The sequence below is a fragment of the Schistosoma mansoni genome, assembly GCF_000237925.1.
Source record: "Schistosoma mansoni, WGS project CABG00000000 data, supercontig 0097, strain Puerto Rico, whole genome shotgun sequence".
Taxonomy (NCBI): domain Eukaryota; kingdom Metazoa; phylum Platyhelminthes; class Trematoda; order Strigeidida; family Schistosomatidae; genus Schistosoma; species Schistosoma mansoni.
This window is the reverse complement of record NW_017386031.1, coordinates 171,053-196,348: the sequence shown is the minus strand read 5'-3', so window position 1 is coordinate 196,348 and position 25,296 is coordinate 171,053. Positions and strand designations below refer to the sequence as shown.

Sequence of the window (25,296 nt, the reverse complement as noted above, 5' to 3'; positions counted from 1 at the left end):
ATGAAGAAAAAGTGTGAATATACCTGCCAAATTGCGAACAGTTATAGGCTATAACACCTAAAATCTCCTACCGCTGTTTATGATAATCACACTGAGCCTAACTGTGTAGTCTGCACCTACCAACATGGCTCCGTCCAATTGTCAGTGCCTTCATGGACTTAGTTTTCCCGACCCTCGATTTTGTTTCTACCTACTCTTATGCCAGTTAATATATGACCACAGGTGCTTTTGAAGTAGTTCAAACAGACTAAAGAGCACTAAGTCCTTTGTTATGAAGTTAGATCCAAAGTTTTAGATATGGTTAGCGTTTTTGTTTGCGTGTTGGTTTTCTACAATATGGGGTCGCTAACCCCATACCCAACCCTTCTCCTTTACCCGGGCTTTGGACCGGCAGTAGCCTCCGGAGGAGCTACAGGTGGAGTTAAGGTTTTAGATATAGACAGTTGATATAACTGAAGAGAGTTACATCAGAGTTGAAATAATTACAAAGATTCTAACCCACTAAATCAATGTTACAACCATGGAATAGTACCATCAAGATAGTTAGATGAGTGTCTTTCAGTAGTATAACACTAGGTTCATAGTAACACATATTCAAACTGATAGGACTGTAGACCTAAATAAAATCCTACCTGGTTAGCATTATGGACTAGGTCGTACGACACTGTCGACAATCATCCAGTTAGTCGGAATACTGTCTATGAATAAAGAGCTGAACCCCATCGTCTCAGTGACTCTTAAGTCTAAGCCAACAATTTAGTTACATTTTATATACTATACAATACCTTCTTTATTATTAATCAATTTCAGATGGAAAGGAAGTTTATACAAATTAGTATGGGTCGACTTATTGATCTACATCTCAGCTTATTATGTTTTAAATTTATCATATCGGTTTGCAATGAATGATAAGCAAAAAATGTAAGTACCATTTCTTTTTTCTTTTCCTTTCTTTTATAAATTAATAATTATGATGAAAATCATCAAAGAAAGTACTGACTTACGCCTGTTACACCTTCGTGGAGGAGCATAGGCTGCACACTAGTATTCTTCATCCAACCCTATCATCAAAAAAGGGGAACCAGATATATATGCACCACACAAATCTCATTTTATTTGTGTGAGGGCTACGATACTGCCCAGATGCCCAAACTGAAGCAGGTGGTTTTCTTAGGGGGCCACACCCCGAGCCTTTGACCTAAAGATCTGATCCACAAGACAGTGGAGCATCGTGGGGAGATGCAGTCACATGGTAGCCGGTGACCAACAATTGGTTCATACGCCATTTGTTCAACCAGGATCCTGGAGCCCATGTGCACCACTGGTTTGTATGAGGGTTAGCCAACTATCCGAGGTGGACTCTCCGTGTCCACCAACCCCTGTTAAAGAGTCGGATATTCACTTTTCGTCCTCTCAATTTCGTAAACAACAGTAGTGCCACGAGAAAGCAGTGAGTAGGACTTCCCTGTCAGAGGCTATATACGCGTGTGAGAGCATTTCGAGATGGAGAGCAGACTCTTCCCACTCTCGGCCGTACCAGGGCATTTGGAGGCCTCAAAGAAAGAAAGGAGAAAGAAAGTAGCATTGCTAAAATATGAAAAGTATGTGATTTCTTAGGAAAGATGTTAATCAATCGATGAGTGTACATTAGATTATGAAATCATGGAAGAGATTTTGTAATTAAGGTAAATGTTTTAAATAGTGACATTTTCGTGTCAATTTCGTGCTGTTCCCGTTCACTCCTTATCGATCTTCTACTGAAATACATCCAATGCTCGACCATCACCATATACTACTTATGTGGATATCAGTAACCCACACCACATTATTACATATTTTACACTCATTTAAAAAAAACAGCTCTCGTTTATCCATTTAGTTGACCGTATTTGGAACATATTACAATTTTTCATAACAGAATGATTTTGTAAACATCTATCTCTATTGAATCAATCTTTAGTCTTCTTCACTTATATTAACCATAATATTCAGCTATAAATTCTAATATTAATTACTCACACTAACCTATTACTTACTTACTTACGCTTGTTATCCCTCGTGGAGGAGCATAGGCTTCACACCAGTATTCTTCATCCAACTCTGTCCTGGGCAATCCTTTTCATATCTGCTCCTATTTCCTGGCGTAATGTGTTCTTTGGCCTTCCTCTTTTCCGCTTCTCTTCCGGATTCCAAGTTAGGGATTGCCTCGTGATGCAGTTTGGTGATTTCCTTAATCTATGTCCCACCCACCACTTCCAACATCTTTTCTTAATTTCCGATTCAGCTCGAAGCTGATTTGTCCTTTCCCATAAAACGCTGTTGTTGATAGTATCCAGCCAGTGAATGTTGAATATTTTACATAGACAACTATTTATAAATACTCGTACCTTCTAGACGATGGATGTAGTAGTTCTCCATGTTTCAGCTCCGTATAGTAGAACTGTCTTGACATTCCTATTGAAGATTCTCACTTTGAATTCAGTTGAGTGTTGTTTTGAGTTCCATATATTCTTCAATTGTAGAAATGTTGCCCTTGCTTTGCCAATCCACACTAACCTATAACCCTCATTTAATCCTCGTAAGTTGATGGACATCTTCAAGGTCATATTAACGTTGCTCAAAGGTCATCCATAACTTGTAGTTTTACTATTAACTAGCATGTTTATCAAACACTTAATCATCTTTCTTATCTAATGTCAATCTTTCTATAGAATCTTTGAAGAAATTGTTGAATTCTGTGTTAGAACTAAAGGTGATATACCTATATCATTTTTATTGGGATTTTTTGTATCCGGGATAATATCACGTTGGTATCAAATGTATTTATATATACCATGGATGAATCAAATTGCACTACAAATCGCTGTAAGTTATTTCTATATCAATGATTTTTGTTACGTCCTTGATTTGTCAACCCACTTTCGTGCCGAGACCTTGACGCGATAGGCTGACACTGGTTCAACCTTGAGGCTAGTATGCGTGAGTTCGAAGTGGGGGTAGAGAGACAAAAACTATTCTATCACCTGATTGGCTGACACGCAAGCGCGAGAGAGATGACAAGACAACTGGAACACTACTCGCTTTATTCCAAAATCCGATCTGGTACCCGAATTCAGATTAGTGTAAAATGATACTCTGTTTATACAGACTTTTCATATATTGACAGTTGACAATGGCAGATTGTAATGAGTTTGTTGCAAAATAAGTATGATCGTTCGATACTTTGTTCAAGGTCGTTTGAATATTCAATAATTTTTCAACCCATAATAACCAACCGTAACCATATGGATGATTTGGGTGAAGTTTTATTCTCTGAGCTGGATGGTTTAGTCGTGGAGCTTTCATCTTAGACTTCTACCTGACATTTGTGCTGATGATGTTGTTCAGAAGAATGATGAAAGCTCCATGACCAAACCATCCAGCTCAGAGAATAAAACTTCATCAACATCAAGTGGTGGGACTCCTCAGCATTGCGTATCCACGATCCCGCCCCGCGAGACGAAACGGCCGTCAAACAGTGCTTCCAGGTTTACCATGATGGTCTAGCTTCAATTGACTCATGATCTCAGCTATATAGGATTAAATTATCACCGATTTTCAAGAAACTGCATGAAAAATAACGATTAAAATGTTTCTTCACAGTTGAAACCATTAATCGATCTAAGCTAGACTGTCATCGAAAACCTGGAAGCACTTTACGATTGTCTAACCCTAGTATGGGACTATTCAGCAGTGCGTACACATGAATCGAACTGAGGACTTTCTGTCTAATGCGTAAACATCTAATGTCTAAACTACTGGGCCGATATCCAACGGTGTTAATTGCTCATTTTAATCAATCCACGATCTTAAGTAACATTTCATCTATTGCCTGCAGTGAATACTATTGGATTGCTCCATCACTCCCCTATAACAACCTAAACTTTCATCCCCTAAATTATAGGAATGATAAACTATACTACTGATTAGGATAGTTCAGTAGGATATGTTAAAAATATAGTAATACAATAGTACTGTTTGTTCCAACTTGAATAAGCTCAAACTACATCCTCTTTCCTAACGAGAAACTATATCGTAAACAGAGATGGATGGTGGCTAACAGTGAAATCCTGAATGCGCGTTTCATCCTATTTGAGATGTATCAGCTAGATGTGCCCACGGATTCCACTGCTAGACACTATCCATCTCACTTTATAATGCTTTTAACCAAATGACAATATCAAGATCATCCTCATAGGATACATATATACCAAGAAGGAACTGATCAATTGCAGTCCTCAACATCATTCAGAAGATTGAATCTACACCACCATGGAAAACCTGTAAGCACTGGACAGATGTTTTATCTTAGTATGGCTAACCTCAGCAGTGCGTATCCAGGATCCCACCTCTCAAGATGTTCGAACCTAGAATCTATCAGTATCGCTGAAGAGTCCCACTATATAACATAACAGTTCTTTTTTTTCATACCTTTTCTTTCATTATAGTCATCTATCAATGCAAAAAGTGAAGAAGGTTCAAGAAAAATTCGTTTAACTATCATGCGTTATATGAATTTAGCATGGGTATTAATGATGAAACGTATCTCTGATCAAATTGCATGTCGTTTTATTAAAAATGATAATATTGGTAGTTTACCAAGTGCATTAGGTCCTGTATTACCTAAACGTAAATCAACTAATCATAAACATTTAATAAGTAGAAATACATGTCAACCATGGTCAATTGATGCAAGTGAAGTTGTTCGTACATCACCATCTAAATCAATATTACAACAACAATTATCTCAATCACAATATCCAATACAAAGTAAATTAGATAGTCCATTAAATAATATATTTATACAACCACAAACACCGAATTCATCCGATGTTCATACACCATTAGCACCATTAGCTACAGATGAAGAATTTGGTGCATTACCAGATGCATTTGAAGCAGCTGATGTTGTTGAATTACGGGAGATGTTAAGAGCTTTAAATCAAGATCAAAGTAAGTGATAAACTATTATTAATTTAATTTATATTCTTATTTAAAGTTGAAATCATGAATCAATGGAAGGTAGACCATCATGGAAGAACTGGACGACCGTTTCGTCCTATTGTGAGACTCCTCAGTGGGAGTGCGCATCTACGATCCCGTCTCGCGAGATTCGAACCCAAGACTTATCAGTCTCTCGCGCGACCAATTAACGCTTCTTTCCTATTCCTATTCATTACTGTAGTTTTCTTATCCTATTTTTGTAAACGATCTATTGTTACCTTACATTAGTTATCTAACATTCATAAGTATATCTTGTTTTCAAGGCTATAGAGATCATGAAACACTTGAAGGCAGACCATCATGGAAAACCTGGAAGCACTTTTTGACGGTCGCTTCATCCTATTGTGGGACTCCTCAGTGGCAGGGAGCATCTACGATCCCGTCTCGCGAGATTTTCAAACCCAACACTTATCAGTCTTGCGCGCGACCACTTAATGCTTCTTCCTTATTCCTATTCATTACTGTAGTTTCCTTATCCGGTTTTTAAACAATCTATTATTACCTTACATTAGTTATCTAATATTCAGAAATTTTAATGTCAATTTATAGTTAGTTATAAGTATGCCTTGTTCTCAAGGCTATAGGGAACCAAACACTCCTTACGACTTCTACAGTCAGTCTCCGCGAAACTCTGGAAGATCTGGAAACATTCACGTACCTGGGAAGCATCGTTGATAAACAAGAAGGATCGGATGCAGATGTAAAGGCGAGGATTGGTAAAGCAAGGGCAGCATTTCTACAATTGAAGAATATATGGAACTCAAAACAACTGTCAATTAACTTCAAAGTGAGAATCTTCAATACTAACGTTCTACTGTACAGAGCTGAAACGTGCAGAACTACTACATCCATCGTCAAGAAGGTACAAGTATTTATAAACAGTTGTCTTCGCAAAATACTCAACATTCACTGGACGGATACTATCAGCAACATCGTTTTATGGGAGAGGAAAAACCAGCTTCCAACTGAAGAGTAAACTAGGGAAAGACGTTGGAAGTGGATCGGACATACATTGAAGAAATCACCAATGTGTATCACGAGTCAATCCCTAACTTGGAATCCGGAAGGGAAACGGAAAAGAGGAAAGCCAAAGAACACATTACACCGGGAAATAGAAGCAGATATGAAAAGGATGAATGTTAACTGGAAAGAACTGGAAAGGAAGGCTCAGGACAGAGTTGGATGGAGAATGCTGGTGGGCGGTCTATGCTCCTTCATGAGGGGTAACAGGCGTAAGTAAGTAAAAAAGTCTCCGCTCAAGCCCACTCGTAATCCTGAGAGAATTGATATGTTTTCCGGTAGATGATAAAATTCCAGTCAACTAGAATGGATTAGTTTCTTTTCATATATTATGAGTAGGCCTTGCTAGAAAGTGTTAAATAACACAAAAAATCTATGTCCAAAGTTCCTTGCCGATCATGTTTAACAACTTAACAGCAACAACAAAAGTACACAAGATACCAAATCATTTATACCAGTGTATAGATCTGATCAACATGAATATATCACAAGACTTTAGTCTCATGAGTCAATTGAAGTTAGACCACTATGAAAAACCTGAACACACTGGACGGTCGTTTCGTCCTATCGTGGGACTCTTCAGAGACACTGATCGGTCCTTGGTTCGAATTTCACAAGGTGAGACCGTGGATGCGCACTGCTGAGGAGTCTTATACTAGAATGAAACAGTTGTTCAGTACTTCCAGGTTTTCCATGATGGTCTAGCTTCAATTGATTCATGATCTCAACTATTAAAATTACTAAAATCCCCTTCTGATCTCTTTTTCATTGTTTCAATAGAAGTGAAAAGTTCATTTGGTGTATTAATTACTGAAAAAGAAATTTCATCATTTGAACGTATAGCAGCTGATTGGTTTCGACGTACAAAAACTAATTATACACCAGAATATTGGATACCTATACAATGGGCACAAAGAATAACATTAAAAGCATTACAAAGTGGTTATATTGATGATCCTAAAGTAGCATTTTATACTGTTGAAGTATGTTTATTATTCTATTCTATTCTATTTAAAAATCTTTAAAGTTAATTGTTAAATATCAACCTAAAGATCTTCTTGATCGATCCTGACGATAGATTTTGAGTGATCACCAGTTAGAAGTTAGCAGTCCAGTCAATCAACATCTAAATAATGTACATTCTTTTCGGTGTATATTGCCTACCAGCAACCACGATATCTCTGATTAGACCTTTGTAACTTGTACGACGAAAGGTTGTACACTTTTCGGAGACGTACTTGTTGAAATACCTAGATAGCAGGAACAGGTAGCTCAGTTATTCAAGCAGGCCACCTGTTTATTTTTCATTATAGAACGTGAAAAAGTTGCAATTGATCAGTCTATTGTTGGTATATGTACATCCTTTGCGGACTGCCTCGATATTGCCTGAAATCACAAGCTTTATAAGCAAAGATGGATAGTGACTAACCATGGAATCCAGGACTCAGTAGCTAAGTGGATAACGTGATGGCGTTTGAAGCGAATAATAATGGGTTCGAGTCCCAGAGTGAACATCAACTCTGAGATGCATGTACATCCAGCTGACGAGTTTCTAATGTGAAGAAACGAGCGTCTTGGATTCCACTTCTAGCCACTATCCATCTTTGCTTATAAATCTAGGTTAGCTTGGTAACTAACACTAAACATGTCATATTAAAATAAAAGAGAAAAATTTTTTATCGAAACAAAACTAACAATTGGAACAAACTGTTAACCACTAAGTGTTAACAGATCTGTATAAAAAGATTCATATTAGTTGTAAACAGACATAACGAGTCCTATTGTAGTGAACGAGAACACAATTGGTGATAATCGAATGTATTTGAATACGAAACTATAGAACATCTTAGTAAAATCTTAGATCCATACAGTAAATACTTCATTTGAGAAATGCCAATCAATCATCTCAAACTTCAATGCTCCTTCGTTTCCACACCAATCATCTCTGTTCTCGTCCTCTTCTTTGATCTTCTTGATCTTCTGCCTTCAGGCATCTCATTGTCAGTTGATGATACATACTACTTATATCTGTCGATATCAATAGCACACACCACAGTAAAAAAAGAACAGTAAAGATGTAAACGATATGTATTTTCCAATACCTTTTGCCTCTAGTGCACGATTTCTTTTTTTTTCGATTTACCAACTGATAGTTTATTGTAAGAAAAAAACAAATCAATTTCAGTTTCTGTTATAACGTGTGTCTTGAGTGCTCTGTTTAATATATGACGTGACGATACCGCCAATTGGAGAGTAGTGATTTATCCATCGAACCAGTGACACAAGAAAACCGTACGAGCAGTCTGGAGTACTTGTCAGTCTTACCATCTGCCTAGCCTAGCCAGTTAAGTCCAGAACACCAATAACAGCCTTTGCGGTTTGAGCCATTATATTTCAAACATACTGGGTTTATATACCAACCAAACAGACCACATCGTACCATAAAAAGGAGGACAACATTTGTACAAGACTCAGCTAAATGCGTCTGTGAATAGGAGGAACAGTAATTAATAGACTGGGTATAACTCAGGAATGGTAAATCGTACAGTAATAGTCTATGGGTCAAAATAAAGCTGGTAATAAGGGCGATACGAATATGAATAGTTTAGTTACTTACTAATTATACAATAGGAAATATACATATCATATTGGTCCCAATTGATTGATCACTGGGTGTTGATCAATGTCATGCGTGTCAAGTCCTTCTTAGTGCTGATCGAATGCTATCGATCAAGTTGCAATGTGGCCACTAGTCTAGGTGACTCGACACTGTGTGCACTACATTGAGATAAGATGGTGGTTGTAGGTGGTCAACAGGAAACCCTGGACCCGGGTTTCATGCTACTTAACACTCATCAGCAAGGTGATCCAGCATGATCTCTTACCTCTTGATAGCTATACAAGTAGTTAACAATCAGTAGTATTCGTTTGCACAATTAATCAATATTTTCTTTTTTATTTTATAGAATATTGGTAGAGTAAGACAAAGTATGCAGAATTTACAAGTTTACAGTAGTATTATGATTCCATTAGTGTATACTCAAGTAAGTTTGAACTCTGTTTCAAGGTATACAGTTAATTTGAGAGGAATTTGAAGATAAAGATTACTGGATTCTAATTCAATGACTCATTAGTATCCTATTGAGGTGTGTAAACTATGTGATACAAGCTCAGAGATCTAAAGGTCAAGCTCCAGCCACGAAGCTTGAAAGTCATGGGTTCCAGTTCCAACGGGGTCGCGGATGTACATTAATGGAGGTTGTCCCATACTACGAAGATACAACTGACCAGTGATCCAGCGTTTTCAATAGTTTTTAACTAAGATCAACCCATGTTGCTAACTATAAGACATAAAGCATAATTAAGTCCACTCTCGGGGAACTATCAGTTATCAAACTAACGCATTATACAATAGAATAGAATAGAGTATTATAAAGTATATAGGCAACTGTATATCATTATTAGTCTACGTTTGTATAGGACTTTAGTGAGCAGAGATGGTTGATGAAAGCACTTTTTATCCTGTTCAGAACTGGTCAGCTGGATGTACCTGCGCCTCAGAGTTTATATTCATTCCGCGTCTTCAACGCAGTACCGTTCGTTTCAAATAGTATCACATTATTCACATAACTAATGGTTTATGCAATGGGAAGCTTAACGAATCAACAGACTATTATTCTACTTCCAATTGACAAACACTAATATATTTTGGAACAATTCTCTAAGTATTATAAGCAAAAATGGATAGTGGCTAGCAGTGGTATCCAGGACACACGTTTCGTCCTATTTGGGACTCATCAGCTGGATGTATCTGCATCTCAGACTTGTTGATGTTCACGTTGGGACTCGAACCCAGTACTGTTCGATTCAAACGCCATCGCATTATCCACTCAGTTACTGAGTCCTGTATGTTTTTGATTGAGATAACAAACTGATTGATGATAGACCACCATTGAAAACCTGTAGCTACCGGACAGTCGTTTCATCCTGTGTGACTCATGCTTGCGGGATTCGAACCCAGGGTCTTCGGTCTCGCACACAAACGCTTGACCTCTAGACTATTGAACTGACCGGCATCCAGTAGTAATTAAGGTCTAACTTCATCCAATCTACGAAATTGAGCAACTATCTTCGATGGTACTGCGGTAGATACCTATCTCGACCCGACACAGATTGTATGTCATATAACTGATCATTTTATATTGTATCTCTTCAATCAGTTTCTTTTCATAGATTGATTCTTCTTCTTCTTTTCTTTATAGGTTGTAATTATAGCAGTTTATAGTTATTTTATGTGTCAAATATTTGCTTGCCAATTTGTTCAACATCGTAATCAAAATGGTCAACATAATGTAGATTTATATGTACCGATTTTTAGTATATTCTCTTTCTTATTTCTTATGGGTTGGTTAAAGGTAACAATGATTGATTTATTTTTTTTTGTAATTTATATGTAACATTTAATTTGATAACAGTCAATTTACTGATAAGTGTTGTTGATTGAACGTTATATTCGGTTACTAAGCTAGTCTTGTAACCCCCCCCTTCAAACTAAATCTACATAGCAACCTGGTCCACCAGGGTGTTTGGTACCTGAGTGGTTACGCCACAGGATTGGGCTGAGCTGTTCAGATTGTAGCTTTGAAGCTTTTATAGTGTCTGGTTCTCCTATAGGGCGGGATTGAGCTGTACTGTTTGGGTTGTCGCGTGAAGGTCTGGATGGTGTCTGGTTCTTCTGAAAAGCAGTGCAAGATTACCCTGGCCCATAGGAGTATATTATATAACTTATAACTGGAATACGAGAGAAAAGGTGCGAAATATGTGAGAAGTACTTTACTCCAAAGGTTTATTCATGTATGGAAAATATAGGGGTTTTGATAGTATTTTAGAAGTCTTTGGGTTTTTCCTGAAAATTCTGGAAAGCTACTTAACATAGTAGCAGTGTAATAAGCAGTCAATCAGAAACTCTACATGTGACTTTTCACTTTTGTGATGTTTCTAGCAAAACGTCTAGTCAAAAGCTGATTGAATAAAAATGCTTCTTAATGTATCCTGAGCCTCTTTTGTCTTTTGACAGAAGTTTTCTGGATCACTCCAATACTTACATATGAACTATTTATCATTATGATTAGAATAAAATGGGGTTTGTGGAGATTGTAGTATTTTCCTAGTTGAATTCATTAAAGAGGAGTCCACTGGTAGGACGAAACAGCCGTTCAGTGCTCCCAGATTTCCAAAGGTGATCTAGCTTAGATCAAGTTATGAATTCAACTATTATAATTGCTACAATCTCCATAAACCCCCATTCTGATAATAATCATTTGTTCACTAGTAACTAGCTTCAAGTGAGAAATCGTGACCAGTGAAGTTTGGTTTGTATCTGTTGTGAGTCAGTTAGTCACTGGAAACAACGAAGAGTGCTCGCGCAATATCGTGGCTTGATTGAATTTAGACATTAATACCGTTGGTTTCCAGCTCAGTAGTCTAAAGGTTAAACGTTCGAGCGCGAGACCGAATGTTCTGGGTTCGAGTTCCTTTGGTGAGAAATCGTGGATGAGCACTGCTCAGGAGTCTCATAACAGAACGAACTGACCACCAATTGCTTTCAGGTGTTCAATGGTGATCTAGCTTAGATCGACTTCTGAATTCAACTATTGGAATAAAACGAACGGTTGAAAGACAACCATATACCACTTCCACTTTTAAGACCTGATCATATTCAATTGACTGATGACTTTATGAAAAAAGTGGTATCATATTTTAGTTCAATTTTATTTATGAATCTTTTATTATAATCAATGAAGTGTAGGCTAACTAGTAAGCTTCGGTCCTGCCCAAACTGAAGCGGGTGGTTTCCTTAGGGGACCACACCCGGAACCTTTGAATTAAAGGTCTGATACACAAGGTAGTGGAGCATCGTGAGGAGATGCAGTCCCATGGTGGCCGGTCACCAACGATTGATTCATACGCCATTTGTTCTTTCAGAATACTGGAGCCCATGTACACCATTGGTTTGGAATCAGGGTTTTCCAACTCCGCTAAGTGGGTTCTCCATATCCACCAACCCAGTTAAAGTGCCGGACATTCGCTTTTTGTCCTCTCAATTTCGTAAACAACACCCCTGCCACGAGAAGGCAGTGAGTAGGACTTTCTTGACAGAGGCTATATACGCATAGCCATGTGAGAGCATTTCGAGATGGAGAACTGACTCTCCCTACTCTCGGCCGTACCAGGGCATTTGGGTGCCATTACAGGATGCACATGTGCCCAGAGAAACTGATCGATTTCAGTCATAAACATTAATGAGAAGATTCAAACAAACAATATACACAGGACACTAGTGACTTTATATGTAAACATAAGCAGAGAATTATGAATATGGACAGTGATTAAAACAAATGCTTAATTGAAATATAAGACTAACTATTTACAATTTGTAGTAGCTTTTTCAATTATCCAAGACTCTAGTTTCGTCCTATTTGGGACTCCTCAGCCGGATGCACCTGAGTCTCAGAGTTGATGTTCACTATGCGATGGACTCGAACCCAGTACCGTTTGCTTCAAACGCCATCACGTTATCCACTTAGGTAATGACTCCTGATAGTCATATGCTTGTGCTATGGGGTAAAGTTCGAATTCACTTAGTATTGTTTGTTTGAATCTTCCCATTAATTTTTCGGACTGTAATTGATCAGTCTCTTATTGGCATATGTGCATACTGTGCATATTGCCTCGATATAGCCTCAATTCACAAGCATTATAAGCAAAGATGGGTGGTGGCTAGCAGTCCTAAAACTCAATGGGAAGATTTAAACAAACAATACCAAATGAATTCCAAGTCTGAATTGTTTATTTTTCTAACGAATCTGTATACAGTTAGATGACTCACTTTTAAATCAGCCATCGACTGAAGAAGTTTATATGAAGCTCCATTGAATATAAAGTCCTTCTTAATGATCATAAGTGTTGCTTTTCAAGGATCTCCAATGAAACACTCAATACACATAAGATGGTGATTGGATGTGGTCAAAAGGGAAACCCTGAACCCTGGTTTCATGCTACTTGGCACTCGTCAGCAAGGTGTACCTGTAATCTTGAGGGAACTGTTGCTCCCTGACAGATTCAATCCTGTGTCACTCAGTATTCGATCAACACTAACAAGGACTTGGCACGCATGACATTGATTACTTTTATCATCAAATATCTTTTGATTGATTTTTTTTTCTTTTTTCTTACCCATTCAGGTAGCTTTATGTGTGATGAATCCTTTCGGTGATGATGATGAAGATTTTCAAACATCAAAAATATTAGATTATAATTTAGATGTTAGTTATCGATCTGTATTTATGGATCCTGATGCTTTTCCAGAAAATCTTTCATCACCAATGGGAAAGAAAAAATCAGATGATAATGAATCAGATGATTTATTAAAATTTTTAGATCAAGTAGATCAAGAAATTGCTGAAGTTAGAAATAAAGGATTATTAAATGAGTGAGTTGACATTTCATAATTTTTTTTTGAAATTAGTTTACAATTGAAATACCTTCTCCGCCTGTAGCTCCTCCCGGGGGCTACTGGTGGTCCCAAGCCCAGGTAAAGGAGGAGGGTTGGGCATGGGGGCTAGTGACCCCATCCCGTAGAAAACTAACTCGCTAAAAAAACGCTAACCAGAAAAAATTATTCAGACCATTTAAACTCTGCCCTGGGAGTTGAAGGAATAATTATGACGTCTCATGATGTAAACCGAGTTCCTTCGGAAGTCATGAGGACGATGCACCTTCTAACAATCAGAGCGACAATTTTTATAGAGTTATATTCATAATCAGAGGTTATTTGTTAAAAAAAATAGTGATCGATGAGTTTCCCACTGAGATCATGAATGAATCAAAATTAGACCACCATTGAAAACCTGTAAGCATTGAATGGCCATTTCATCCTAGTAGGGAACTCCTGAACAGTGCTCATCCACGATCTCTCACCGTAGGAACTCCAACCCATGACCTTCGGTCTTGAGCACAAACGCTTCACCACTGTTGATAAACATATATGATGATGGCTACTTAACCATGATTACATGAAAATCTTCGAATACAAAAAAATAATGTGGACTATTATTCAACAGGCCTGATTGAACACCACTAGTCACAGCTTCTCAATAGAACTTCAGTGTTGTAATCCCGTGAGCAGGATCATGGATGTGTACGGCTGAGGAGTCCCATATTAGGATGAAACGGCTGTCCAATGTCTTTTTTCTCTTCAAAAATGTGTATTTTGCTAATGATGAGAAAAACAACAACAACTCACTTCGCGAGGCGAGGTCATTGATGAGCACTGTTGAGGAGTCCCAAAATAGGATGAAACGGCCGTCCAGTGCTTCCAGGTTTTCCCTGGTGGTCTAGCTTCAATTGACTCACGCTTTCAACTATGAAAATACTAAATCTCCACGAAAACTCACCTATGCAACCAAAATTTCATTTTAGTGTTTCTAATTTGGAAATGCATCCATCATTTTGTGAACGTGCAAGAAATTTATGTTGCTGTGAGAAAAAGAAACCACCACCACCTCGTAAGTTAACAAAATTTCTGCCACTTTTTTCTTTATTCCTTTTATACTACTTATAATTTATTTAAGTAGTAAATATTTTAAAACATAAAAACTTGATAATTTTTTTTTAAATTAGCACCTACTTAAACTGTATATTTATAAAATCATGATCTCTTTATTATATAAGATGAAATATTAAGGAATACAGTATCAATATGATATCAGTTAGAAGATTCAAACAACCACCACAAAAATGAACCATATTTCATAAGCTAGTGACTATTTGGATTTAGTAGCTAAGTGGATAATATGACGGAGTTTGAAGCGAACGGTATCATCGCACTCTCTGATATACAAAACATTATTGCACCTGATCAAAACCTCTCCCAAACTCCCAGTATAACAATTGTCAATATACTCATCCGTGCTGTGGAGTTGCAAGTTCATGTATCTGTCTACAGATACAAGGTATCCTTTGTACTCCGTTCCCCACTTTAGTTTAACAATGACCTGCTTCCCAGTTATTCCACTGAGAAAAGGCTTCGGATTATTCATCGCGACCTCCATTTTACACACTACAGAGTTAACAATTTGTCATGTGCTTAGTGGTCTATCGGTTAAGTGCTCTGGCGCGAGACTGGTAGGTCCTGGGTTCGAATCCCGCTAGTCGGGATCGTGGATGCGCACTGCTGAGGAGTCCCACAGTCTGAAAATACCTGTTCCTACTGAATATAAGCATCCTCGTAAAATAGATCAGTTTGGATTTTATGTTGATTATGTTTTAAGTACAAACAAAGAGCATCGTCGATTAAATTAAAGTTGTCAATAGATTAAACAGACTGTGGGTTCATATTTTACATCACGAATTGATTTTACTTAGCAAACTACTCAAGACTTGGAAGCATTGGGCAACTGTTTTTTTTCATGAGACTCATTAGCATCATGTGTTCACATCATCACCAGGATTAGAACCCAAGATATTCAGGCTTTATGGTGATAGCCTAACCTTTAGATCACTGAGATGTCAACCATTAGTTAACATTTCTAAGTCTAGTAAATTCGCAATAGTCCCTGATTATTACTGATTGCCGTTTATCTAATATATAATAAGGCTAAGCCCCGTTGACGACAGTTCCCCTCTAGAACTCTTTGAATTACCTTTCGAAATTAGTCGATATTGAATACCTTTGTGGTAATGATTGAATTTCATATATATTGATTTTAAAGATCACTTTGGCAAAACAAGTTTAAAAGATTTACCGTAGGAAGATTTGTAAAGGTCGAGGGAATTCCATACATCAAATTAAGCACTGATTTTATCTCGATCATCATTGAAAACATAGAAGTACTACACCACCGTTTCATCTTCGTGCTCATCCACTGAACTGCACAAGGGAAATTGACGTATAACTTCCGGTCTTGCATGTTATGATTTATCTAGCTGCAGAGCTGTCATAGTCATGTTGAAATCTGTTCCTAACAGTTTATAAGTGAATACTTCTATGTGCTGTCATCCTCTGTTAGTAACTGTCGTTTACTACATACGGATGTTGTTTGTTAGTGTAGAGTGGTAAGGTTCCAGATCTTGGTTATCTTCTTAATAAAACTTGTTATCATCTACAAAAGAAATAAAGTGTAATACACAGAACAATTGGCACAGGTAAGCTTCACTAGTCATTAGTATTATCGAAACAAGACAACTTACCTAGTAGAATCAGGGTTTTCCAACTCCCCTAGGTGAACTTTCTGTGTCTACCAACCCGGTTAAAGCGCCGAACATTCGCCTTTTGTTCTCTCAATTTCGTTGACAACACCCCCACCACAAGAAGGCAGTGAGTAGGACTTCCCTGACAGATGCTATATACGCGTGGCCATATGAGAGTATTTGGAGAGGGAGAGCGTACTCTCCTCACTCTCGGCCGTACCAGGGTATTTGGAGGCTTCTAGGTTTTACTACAAGACAACTTTAAACTTACCATTTGTCTTTCAATAAAAAACTAATGACATCCAATATGAAAAAAACATCATAGACATAAACTCTGAAATGCTTCAACAAACATATTTTCGTGGATTGAAGCTGGACTTTCACAGATATTAATCTCCATCTCAATAATCTAAAGGTTAAGCATTGACAAGTGTGACTAAAGAGCATAAGTTCAATCCTCAGTTATGAGGTCAATATATACATACCGTTGAAGAGTTCTATGCCACGGTGAAACGATCTCTCAGTACTTCCAGAGTTTGTCCAACTTAGACCGGTACTTGATTTCATTTGAAAAGAATGATTATTTTATTACAATTAGTCTTTATATTGGTCACCACTTGTCTATTTTTTTTTTTAAAAACTTCACAATCTCTCTTAAATCCATTTAGCAATTATGGTTACAAACGTAGATTATGGTGAGTATCAACCGATATTTATACATGTATATATATATTCATCTTCTTAATCTATTTATTCAGTGTATAATATAAGTTGATCAGAGACTCATTTCATTGATATATATATTTAAGTGCTCTGGCGCGAGACTAGTCGGTCCTGGGTTCGAATCTCATGAGGCGGGATCATGGATGCGTACCGCGACTGAGGAGTCCCATACCAGGACGAAACGGCCGTCCAATGTTTCCAGGTTTTCTATGGCGGTCTAGATTAAATTGACCCATGATTTCAACTATATAAAAATACTGAAATCTCCACGAAACCCTCTTCTGTTGAAAAAAGCACTGTTTTCAATGGAATACATTCCAAACAATCTGATTATTTCTAAGAAAGACTAAAAGTGTTTTATTATGGTCGGTTTTATTCGTCTACATAAGTGAAGCGTTAATTTCTCTTACACAAATATCTACAATAGATACCCTCTCAGTGTCTATTCTATAGAACTTCAATACAACTCAGATCAAGAACATGTGACTAGGCTGACTAGAACATCAGTATAATTCCATATCAAAAATTGACAATAAAGACACTAATAAGATAATATTTGAATGATCATCTAATACATGTCAGTCTATCTACTAGTCTAACTAAGCGAATAACTAATCAATATTTTCCTCGTCCACACATCAAAGTGGAGGATTTCGATGTTACTTCATTCTGTTTGAAGTAGATACTGATGATGTTAAAAACACAATAACAATAATGGTAAAGATAATAATAGTAGCTAAGTGGATAACATGATAGAGTTTAAAGCGAACGGTACTAGGTTCGAGTCCCAAAGTGAACATCAACTCTGAGATGGAGGTACATCCAGCTGACGAGTCTCAAATAGGACGAAACGTGAGTCCTCGATTCCACTACTAGCCAACATGCATTACTGTTTAAAATAGTTGTGACTGAAGGCAATCTCGAGGAATTCCGAACAAGATGCATATATGCCAACTAGTGACTGATCATTTATATCCCTAAACACAGGGAAAAATACAACAGGACACACTAAATTCTAGTAAAAAGGTTTATAAAATGAAAATATAATAAGAAGGTGATATTGTAGTGAACAAGAACACAAATGGAGACATTCAGAATACAAAATTACAGGAAGGGGTCAAAATCATCCTGTGATAACCATAGAGGGATTAGTTTGACTAATATAGCATCTAAAATATTAGCCTCAATAATTATTGGACGCCTAAGAAAGACTCGTGAACTCCAATCACGAGGAAATCAGGCTGGTTTCAGATCCGGTCATGGCTTTATCGACCATACATTCACTATTCGTCAGGTTTTAGAACACAGACATGCTTATCAGCGATAGACAATGATAGTTTTTCTCAACTTAAAAAGAGAATTTGACTCTGTAGGTCTAGAGGTTCTGTGGTAGTGTCTGTCATTTAAAGGTGTACCTCAGAAGTACATAAACCTTTTGAAGGTTCTTTACTCAAACACTACCAGTCTAGTGAGAGCTTATGGTGAACTGTCATCTGATTTTACAACCTCAAATGGTGTCCGACAAGGCCGTCCACCATCTCCATTTTTGTTTAACTTGATCATAGACATACTGCTGGAAATAACGTTCTTGTCGACTGAATTTTCGGCATTGATCTCCTACCAGGAGGTTCACTTATCGACTTAGAATACGCAGATGACATAGTCCTGTTTGGTGAAGACGCTGACAAAATGCAGAGTCTTCTGTTGGAACTCAGTAATAATGCCAGGATGTTTGGGATGCGTTTCTCTCCATCCAAATGTAAATTGTTACTCCAGGACTGGCCTGCATCAACACCCGAACTAAGGATAGGGAGTGAAGTAGTCGAACGCGTCGACAACTTCACTTATCTTGGAAGTCTGATCAGCCCTAATGGGTTGGTGTCTGACGAAATCTCAGTACGGATTCAAAAAGCTCGTTTGGCTTTTGCCAACTTACGTCACCTATGGCGAAGACGAGATATCCGTCTATCAATTAAGGGACGAGTATACTGCGCAGCAGTTCGTTCTGTTCTACTTTACGGCTGCGAAACATGGCCATTAAGAGTAGAAGATACTCGTAGGTTACTAGTATTTGACCACAGATGCCTTAGAAATATTGCTCGCATCTGCTGGGATAACCGGGTAAGTAATAGTGAGGTTAGACGCAGGGTATTAGGGAATGATGGTAAATCAGTTGATGAGGTCATGAATCTTCATCGACTGAGATGGTTTTGCCACGTGTTACGTACACCTGAATACCGATTACCACGACGCACAATGCTGACTAGTACTGGGGATGGTTGGAAGAAAGTTAGGGACGGTCAAACCAAAACGTGGCATCAATGCTTGCAGTCACTAACTTCTAGTCTGAACCATGTTGGTAGATGCAGACTACTTGATTGGGGTCCGCGTGACTATCGTAACTAATGGTTGGAGACTCTGTGTGACATGGCTCAGAATCGATCATAATGGCGTAGGTGTATACACTCTTTATCTTCCCTTAAACCTTAAGATTAAAATTGCTTCATAACTTTATTCCTTCCTGTACTATAGCCTTATATACAATCTTTCTTTTATATGTTACCACCATTGGAGTAACCACTTCCATGAATTCAGTGTTCGCCACTTTTTGCTAATGAGGTGTAGCAACTAGGACTGATACATATATATGCTTGGTCCTACGTCGTAGCTGACTAGCTGACACAGAGTTACTAGGACATCTGACCAATCACAGATATTTATGATTTTTTGAATATAAAATTATAAAGTTATTAAGTATATATTCACGTCTGTCACGTCCAACATATTTATTACCATACTCAGAAAATCTTGTTGATTGAAAAGGATCCAAAATACTTTATTATAGTACCGTCAACTTTTTCATCTGAATAGCCTCAAACTATATTTTTTATAGTTGAATTCATGGGCCAATTAAAGCTAAACCGCCATGAAAAACCTAGAATCAATATGAGATAGTAACTCACCGAGGACAATTATGGACGGTAGCGCAATTTTGTGGATTGATTGAGGTTAGATTTAACACCGTTGGATGCCATCCAGCTCAGTGGTCGACAGGTTAATCTTTCGCTTACGAGACCGATAGGTCCTGGGTTCGAACCTTACGATACAGGATCATGGATGCACACCGCTGAGGAGTCCCATACTGTTATGAAACGCTCATTCAGTGCTTCTAGGTTTTCTATGATGGTCTAACTTTAATCGGTTATTGAATTCAACTACTAAAATTACTGCAATCTCCACAGAACCCCCTTCTGATAATGATCATATGCTCACTAGTGACTGGCTCCATGAGGTATTTCCTGGAGTTCTAGTGAGAAGCAGTAACTAATGGAGTTCAACCAGGTGTGTTGGGAGATATCAACTCACTGAAGACAATGGTGGATGTGTCCCACAATTTCGTGGATTGGTTGAAGTTAGACATTAATACCTTTGGATGCTGGCCAGCTCAGTGGTCTACAGGTTAAGTGTCCGCGTGAGGGACCGATAGATCCTGGGTCCGAATCTCGCGATGCGGGATCGTAGATACTCATTACTAAGGAGTCCCACACTAGAACAAAACGGTCGTCCATTGCTTCTAGGTTTTCAATGATGGTCTAACTTTAATCGATTAATGAATTCAACTGTCAAAATTACTACAATCTCCACAAAATCCCCCTTCTGATATTAAACTGTATTGTTTAAGGATGATTTGGACTAAATTTACTCATATAATTTATACTACTTATATCTTTAAATAGTAGATACTACATATTAATGTATATTTATATCAATGATTACTCTAATATTATTTTACAGAAAGATATTATGAGACACCAATGAAACCAAGTCATCTTCATCCCAGTATAAAAAAATGGACATGGCTTAGAAGTTAATTATTTTGAGTAAATAACGAGTTGTTGAATGCTTCCTATTGCTTTCTATTGATGCTCTAGCTTTATTTAACTGATAAATTCAACTATTAACTAACTAACTAACTGAATACTTGTTTGTTTCTTTAACTGATTAGTTTATTTGATTTCTCTATTCTTGAGATGGTGGAGAAGATTTGTAATTCAGGTAGATGATTTTGATGGAGTTTTGTTTTCTGAACTGGATTGTTTGATCGTAGAGCTTTCATCGTCCTTCTGAACGACATCATCAGAACTCGCACTCGAATTTTGTGTCTACTATTTTGGATTCATCATCTAGATGTAATCGTCTCCTTGAGTTGATATTCACTCCTGAGTTTGAACTAAGTATCTCTCAACCTAAACTCACACAGATCACAAGTTCGAAATAAGACGAAACAAGCATCCTAGATTTCATCACTAGTCATCATCCATCTTTACTTAAACATCCTTCTAACTTATTAACAATGTCGAGGTAATTCTTAAAGGATGCACATGTATCGAAAAAGACTGATCGATTTCAGTTGTAAACGTTAATGGGAAGATTCCAATAACTAATATATATTTTCATAGTTGAAAGCATGAGTCAATTGAAGCTAGACCACCAAGGAAAACCTTGAAGCATTGAACGACTATTTCGTCCTAATACTGGACCCCTTAGCAGTACAAATCCACGATTCTCTATATGAGACTCGAAACCAGGACTCCTGGTCATTCTTGCAAACACTTAACTTCTAGACCACTGAACCTAAGTTATACATTAATACCATTCGATACCGGTTTAGTGGTTTAGAGCTAAAATATTCGTGAATGTGATCGAAGTTCCTGAGTTCGACTATCCAGTGCAGGATCGTGGATGCACACTAACAAGAAGTCTCATATTATGACAGAATGACTATCCAATGCTTCCAAATGTTTATATACACCTCTAATGGCTTTTTATATTGTGACATCATTACTCTTACTAACAAGTACATTGTTTTTTTGAATTATTTGAGCTAACAACTAATTTAATTTAAATTCAAAAAATCAATAATTAGTTGCTACCTGATTTTCGTAACTCTATTTTGAGTTTCATATATTATTCAATTTAGTGTTATTAACTGGATAATAAGTTGTTTGGGTGTTTAAAGATTTATGTAATTTCGATGGAGTTTTATTCTCTGACCTGAATGGTTTAGTCGTGGAGCTTTCATTAGCGGTACGTTCACGATCTCAGAGCTCGAAATCTAACCCAAGACATTCAATCTCGCTGACGAATGCTTAGAATTTAGACCACTGAGCCAACAACCGGCGGTGTAAATGTCTAACTACAATCAATCGACGATATTTTACAACCTTAAATAATCCACAAACCAGTAAACTTCCAGATCAATTCATATAAGACGCAGGTTTAACTGATTATTCAGTCCACTCCACACGACAATTCATCACTTCTATCCGAAGTTTGTGCTGATAATGTCATTCAGAAGGACAATTAAAGCTCCACGACCAAATCATTCAGCTCAGAGAATAAAACTTCATTAAAATCATTCACCTGAGCTACTAATCTTCTTCACTATCTCAAAAATTTATATGATTTTTGTTTCTTAACAAAACTGATAATTCATTATAACAATGCACATTAACAACTTATATCGTAATATTAATTTAGTTACCATAGTAACTAATAAGTTTGGGTTAATTGTTTCATTATCTCGTATTTTTTTAGTTATTTAATAACAGAATGTGAGTATTATTCAATGATATAGGCAATTGCTTATCTGAAGGAGTTTTTGTGGAGATTTCAATCTTTTCATAGTAGAGATCATGATTCAATTGAAGCTAGACCATCATGGAAAATCTGGAAGTACTGGACGACCGTTTCATCCTATTGTGGGACTCCTCAGTGGCAGTGCAAACCCACGATCCCACCTCGCGAGATTCGAACTCAGGACCTACCAGTCTCGCGCCAGAGCACTTAACCGATAGACCACTGAACCGGCATCCAATGGTGTTCATGTCTAACTTCAACCGATCCACGAAGTTTGAGCAACCGTTCACCAATTGTCTTCAGTGAGTTCCTATCTCACAACAGACCTGGTTGAACTCCACTAGTCAAATATTCATTAACTGTTTTAACAAGTTGAAACTTCTTACTAAAGCTTCAGTTGTTCGTTCTTCTTCTTCTTCTTTTACTTCTACTTGTTCAGCTTGTCTCAATTTACAGTAAAATGTTGAATTCAGTTATGATTTCATTGATCAGTCGATTAGAATCGCTTAGTAATACTTCATTACAGATGATAGGAAGGTAGTTACTTTAACATTTGATAATTAAAGATTCAATTTCCATGTGTTTACATCAAGAGTAGAATGTTTATTGACGAAACAGATTTCAAAAAGAGAATTTCATATTTTACATTGTAATGAATTCCATCAAAGAACACAGGTACAATCAATTTACACTACTTTCTGTAACTATGTCAGTCAGTAAGTCAGCCATAACGCAGCACCAGGCACATTTATGCATCGGTCCAAGTTGCCATACCTCGTCAGCACAACATGATGAACACCGGATTCATTGAAGTAGTTAATTTAGTGGTGGTAATATATAAACGATAGGTTGTATATTAGGATATAGTATAGAAAGAAAGACAGATATGAAGCAATTTTAATCTCACAGTTTAAAGGAAGATAAAGAGTGTATACACCTACGCCATTGTGATCGATTCTGAGCCATGTCACACAGAGTCTCCAACCATTAGTTACGATAGTCACGCGGACCCTAACCAAGTAGTCTGCATCTACCAACATGGCTCAGAATAGAGGTGTAACCATGTGGTATCATTAATTTTTCCTACACACATAGTAACGTTGAAGTTCAAGTAAACAAATAGGTATTTTGTTACTGGATAACTGTAACAAAAAAGCTTTCACATCAGTAAGAAGGAATGTGATTGATAGTAATGACAACTCTATAAAGGAAACAATGACATCCTATATTCTCTAAGAGAATAAAATTATTTAAAGTATAGACATTTATTTGATAATTTGATAATATTATACTGAGTTTACTTTATACACATTGAAATTATGCTCACTAGTAACAGATTTCAAGGGATGTTTCCTGGAGTTCTAGTGGGAAGCAGTGACCAGTAGAGTTCAACCACGTCTGTTGTAAGAATATCAACTCATTGAAGACAATTGATGAACGGCTGCTAATCTTTGTGGATTGGTTGAAGTTAGTCATTAACACCGTTGGATGCCAGCCAGCTCAGTGGTCTATCGGTTAAGTGCTCTGGCGCGAGACCGGTAGGTCCTGAGTTCGAATCTCGCGAGGTGGGATCGTGGATGCGCACTACCACTGAGGAATCCCACAATGGGACGAAACGACCGTTCAGTGCTTCCAGGTTTTCCATGGTAGTCTAGCTTCAATTGATTCATGATCTCAACTATTGAAATTATTAATAAATGATTTTATATATTTCTGATATACATTATAAACTATATATTCTCTATATTCATCCAATTTATTCTTTCAATTTATTGCAGCTAAATCCAATTCACATTTCAAGTTACAAAAACCAAAATCTAAAAAATTTCATACAGAACAAATCTAATTTGTGTGTAATCTAATAGACATTTAAAAATATTTCGCTTTATTTTTGATAGGCTACTTATATTTTTATTCAGTAGTCTGCTTAGATATACTAAATATTTTATTTTGGACAAGCTTCTTATTGAAAATTATGTACAATTATTATTTTTTTTTGTCTATGTTTATTCATACATATCAAACTTAATTGGATCATCATTTTCTTTCATATGATCACTACAGTTCAAAGAATTGAACTACATTACTTTTTATAATAATGTTCATTATTGACAAGAATTATCGAAGATGATCATCATAATGGTTGTAGAAGAATTGAGAACATTATTGGAAACATTCCATAATTTCATGATAATCAATATGAACTGATCTCTAGTAAATTGATTTTGTTACAGAGATTATCATTATTAATTACTATGATATATATATATATGTTTTTGCGTAACTGTTATATCTCGAACTCAGTCAGCCAGCTACAATGTAGGACCAGGCACATTTATGCATCGGTCCAAGTTGCCATACCTCGTCAGCACAACATGATGAACACCGGATTCATTGAAGTAGTTAATTTAGTGGTGGTAATATATAAACGATAGGTTGTATATTAGGATATAGTCCAGGAAGGAAGACAGATATGAAGCAATTTTAATCTCACAGTTTAAAGGAAGATAAAGAGTGTATACACCTCAGCCATTGTGATCAATTCTGAGCCATGTCACCTATCTCGAACTTAGATTCTTAGTATGTCATGTAATACTTGAGCATTCGAACGCTAGAACC

The 25,296-nt window shown here is 37.1% G+C and overlaps 1 protein-coding gene across 1 annotated transcript; it reads left to right on the top strand.

Moving 5' to 3' along the window:
• Nucleotides 1-760: 760 nt before the first annotated feature.
• Nucleotides 761-24,954, top strand: Smp_179490 (bestrophin-related; the record flags this gene model as incomplete). The annotated part of the gene is made up of 11 exons (XM_018790447.1): nt 761-921; nt 2,712-2,865; nt 4,488-4,992; nt 6,844-7,046; nt 9,030-9,107; nt 10,326-10,478; nt 13,308-13,555; nt 14,545-14,630; nt 17,570-17,596; nt 20,833-20,918; nt 24,456-24,954. Coding segments are annotated over 10 exons (1,692 nt in total), but the record flags the coding sequence as incomplete, so codon positions are not given.
• Between the last annotated feature and the right edge of the window lie 342 nt (nt 24,955-25,296).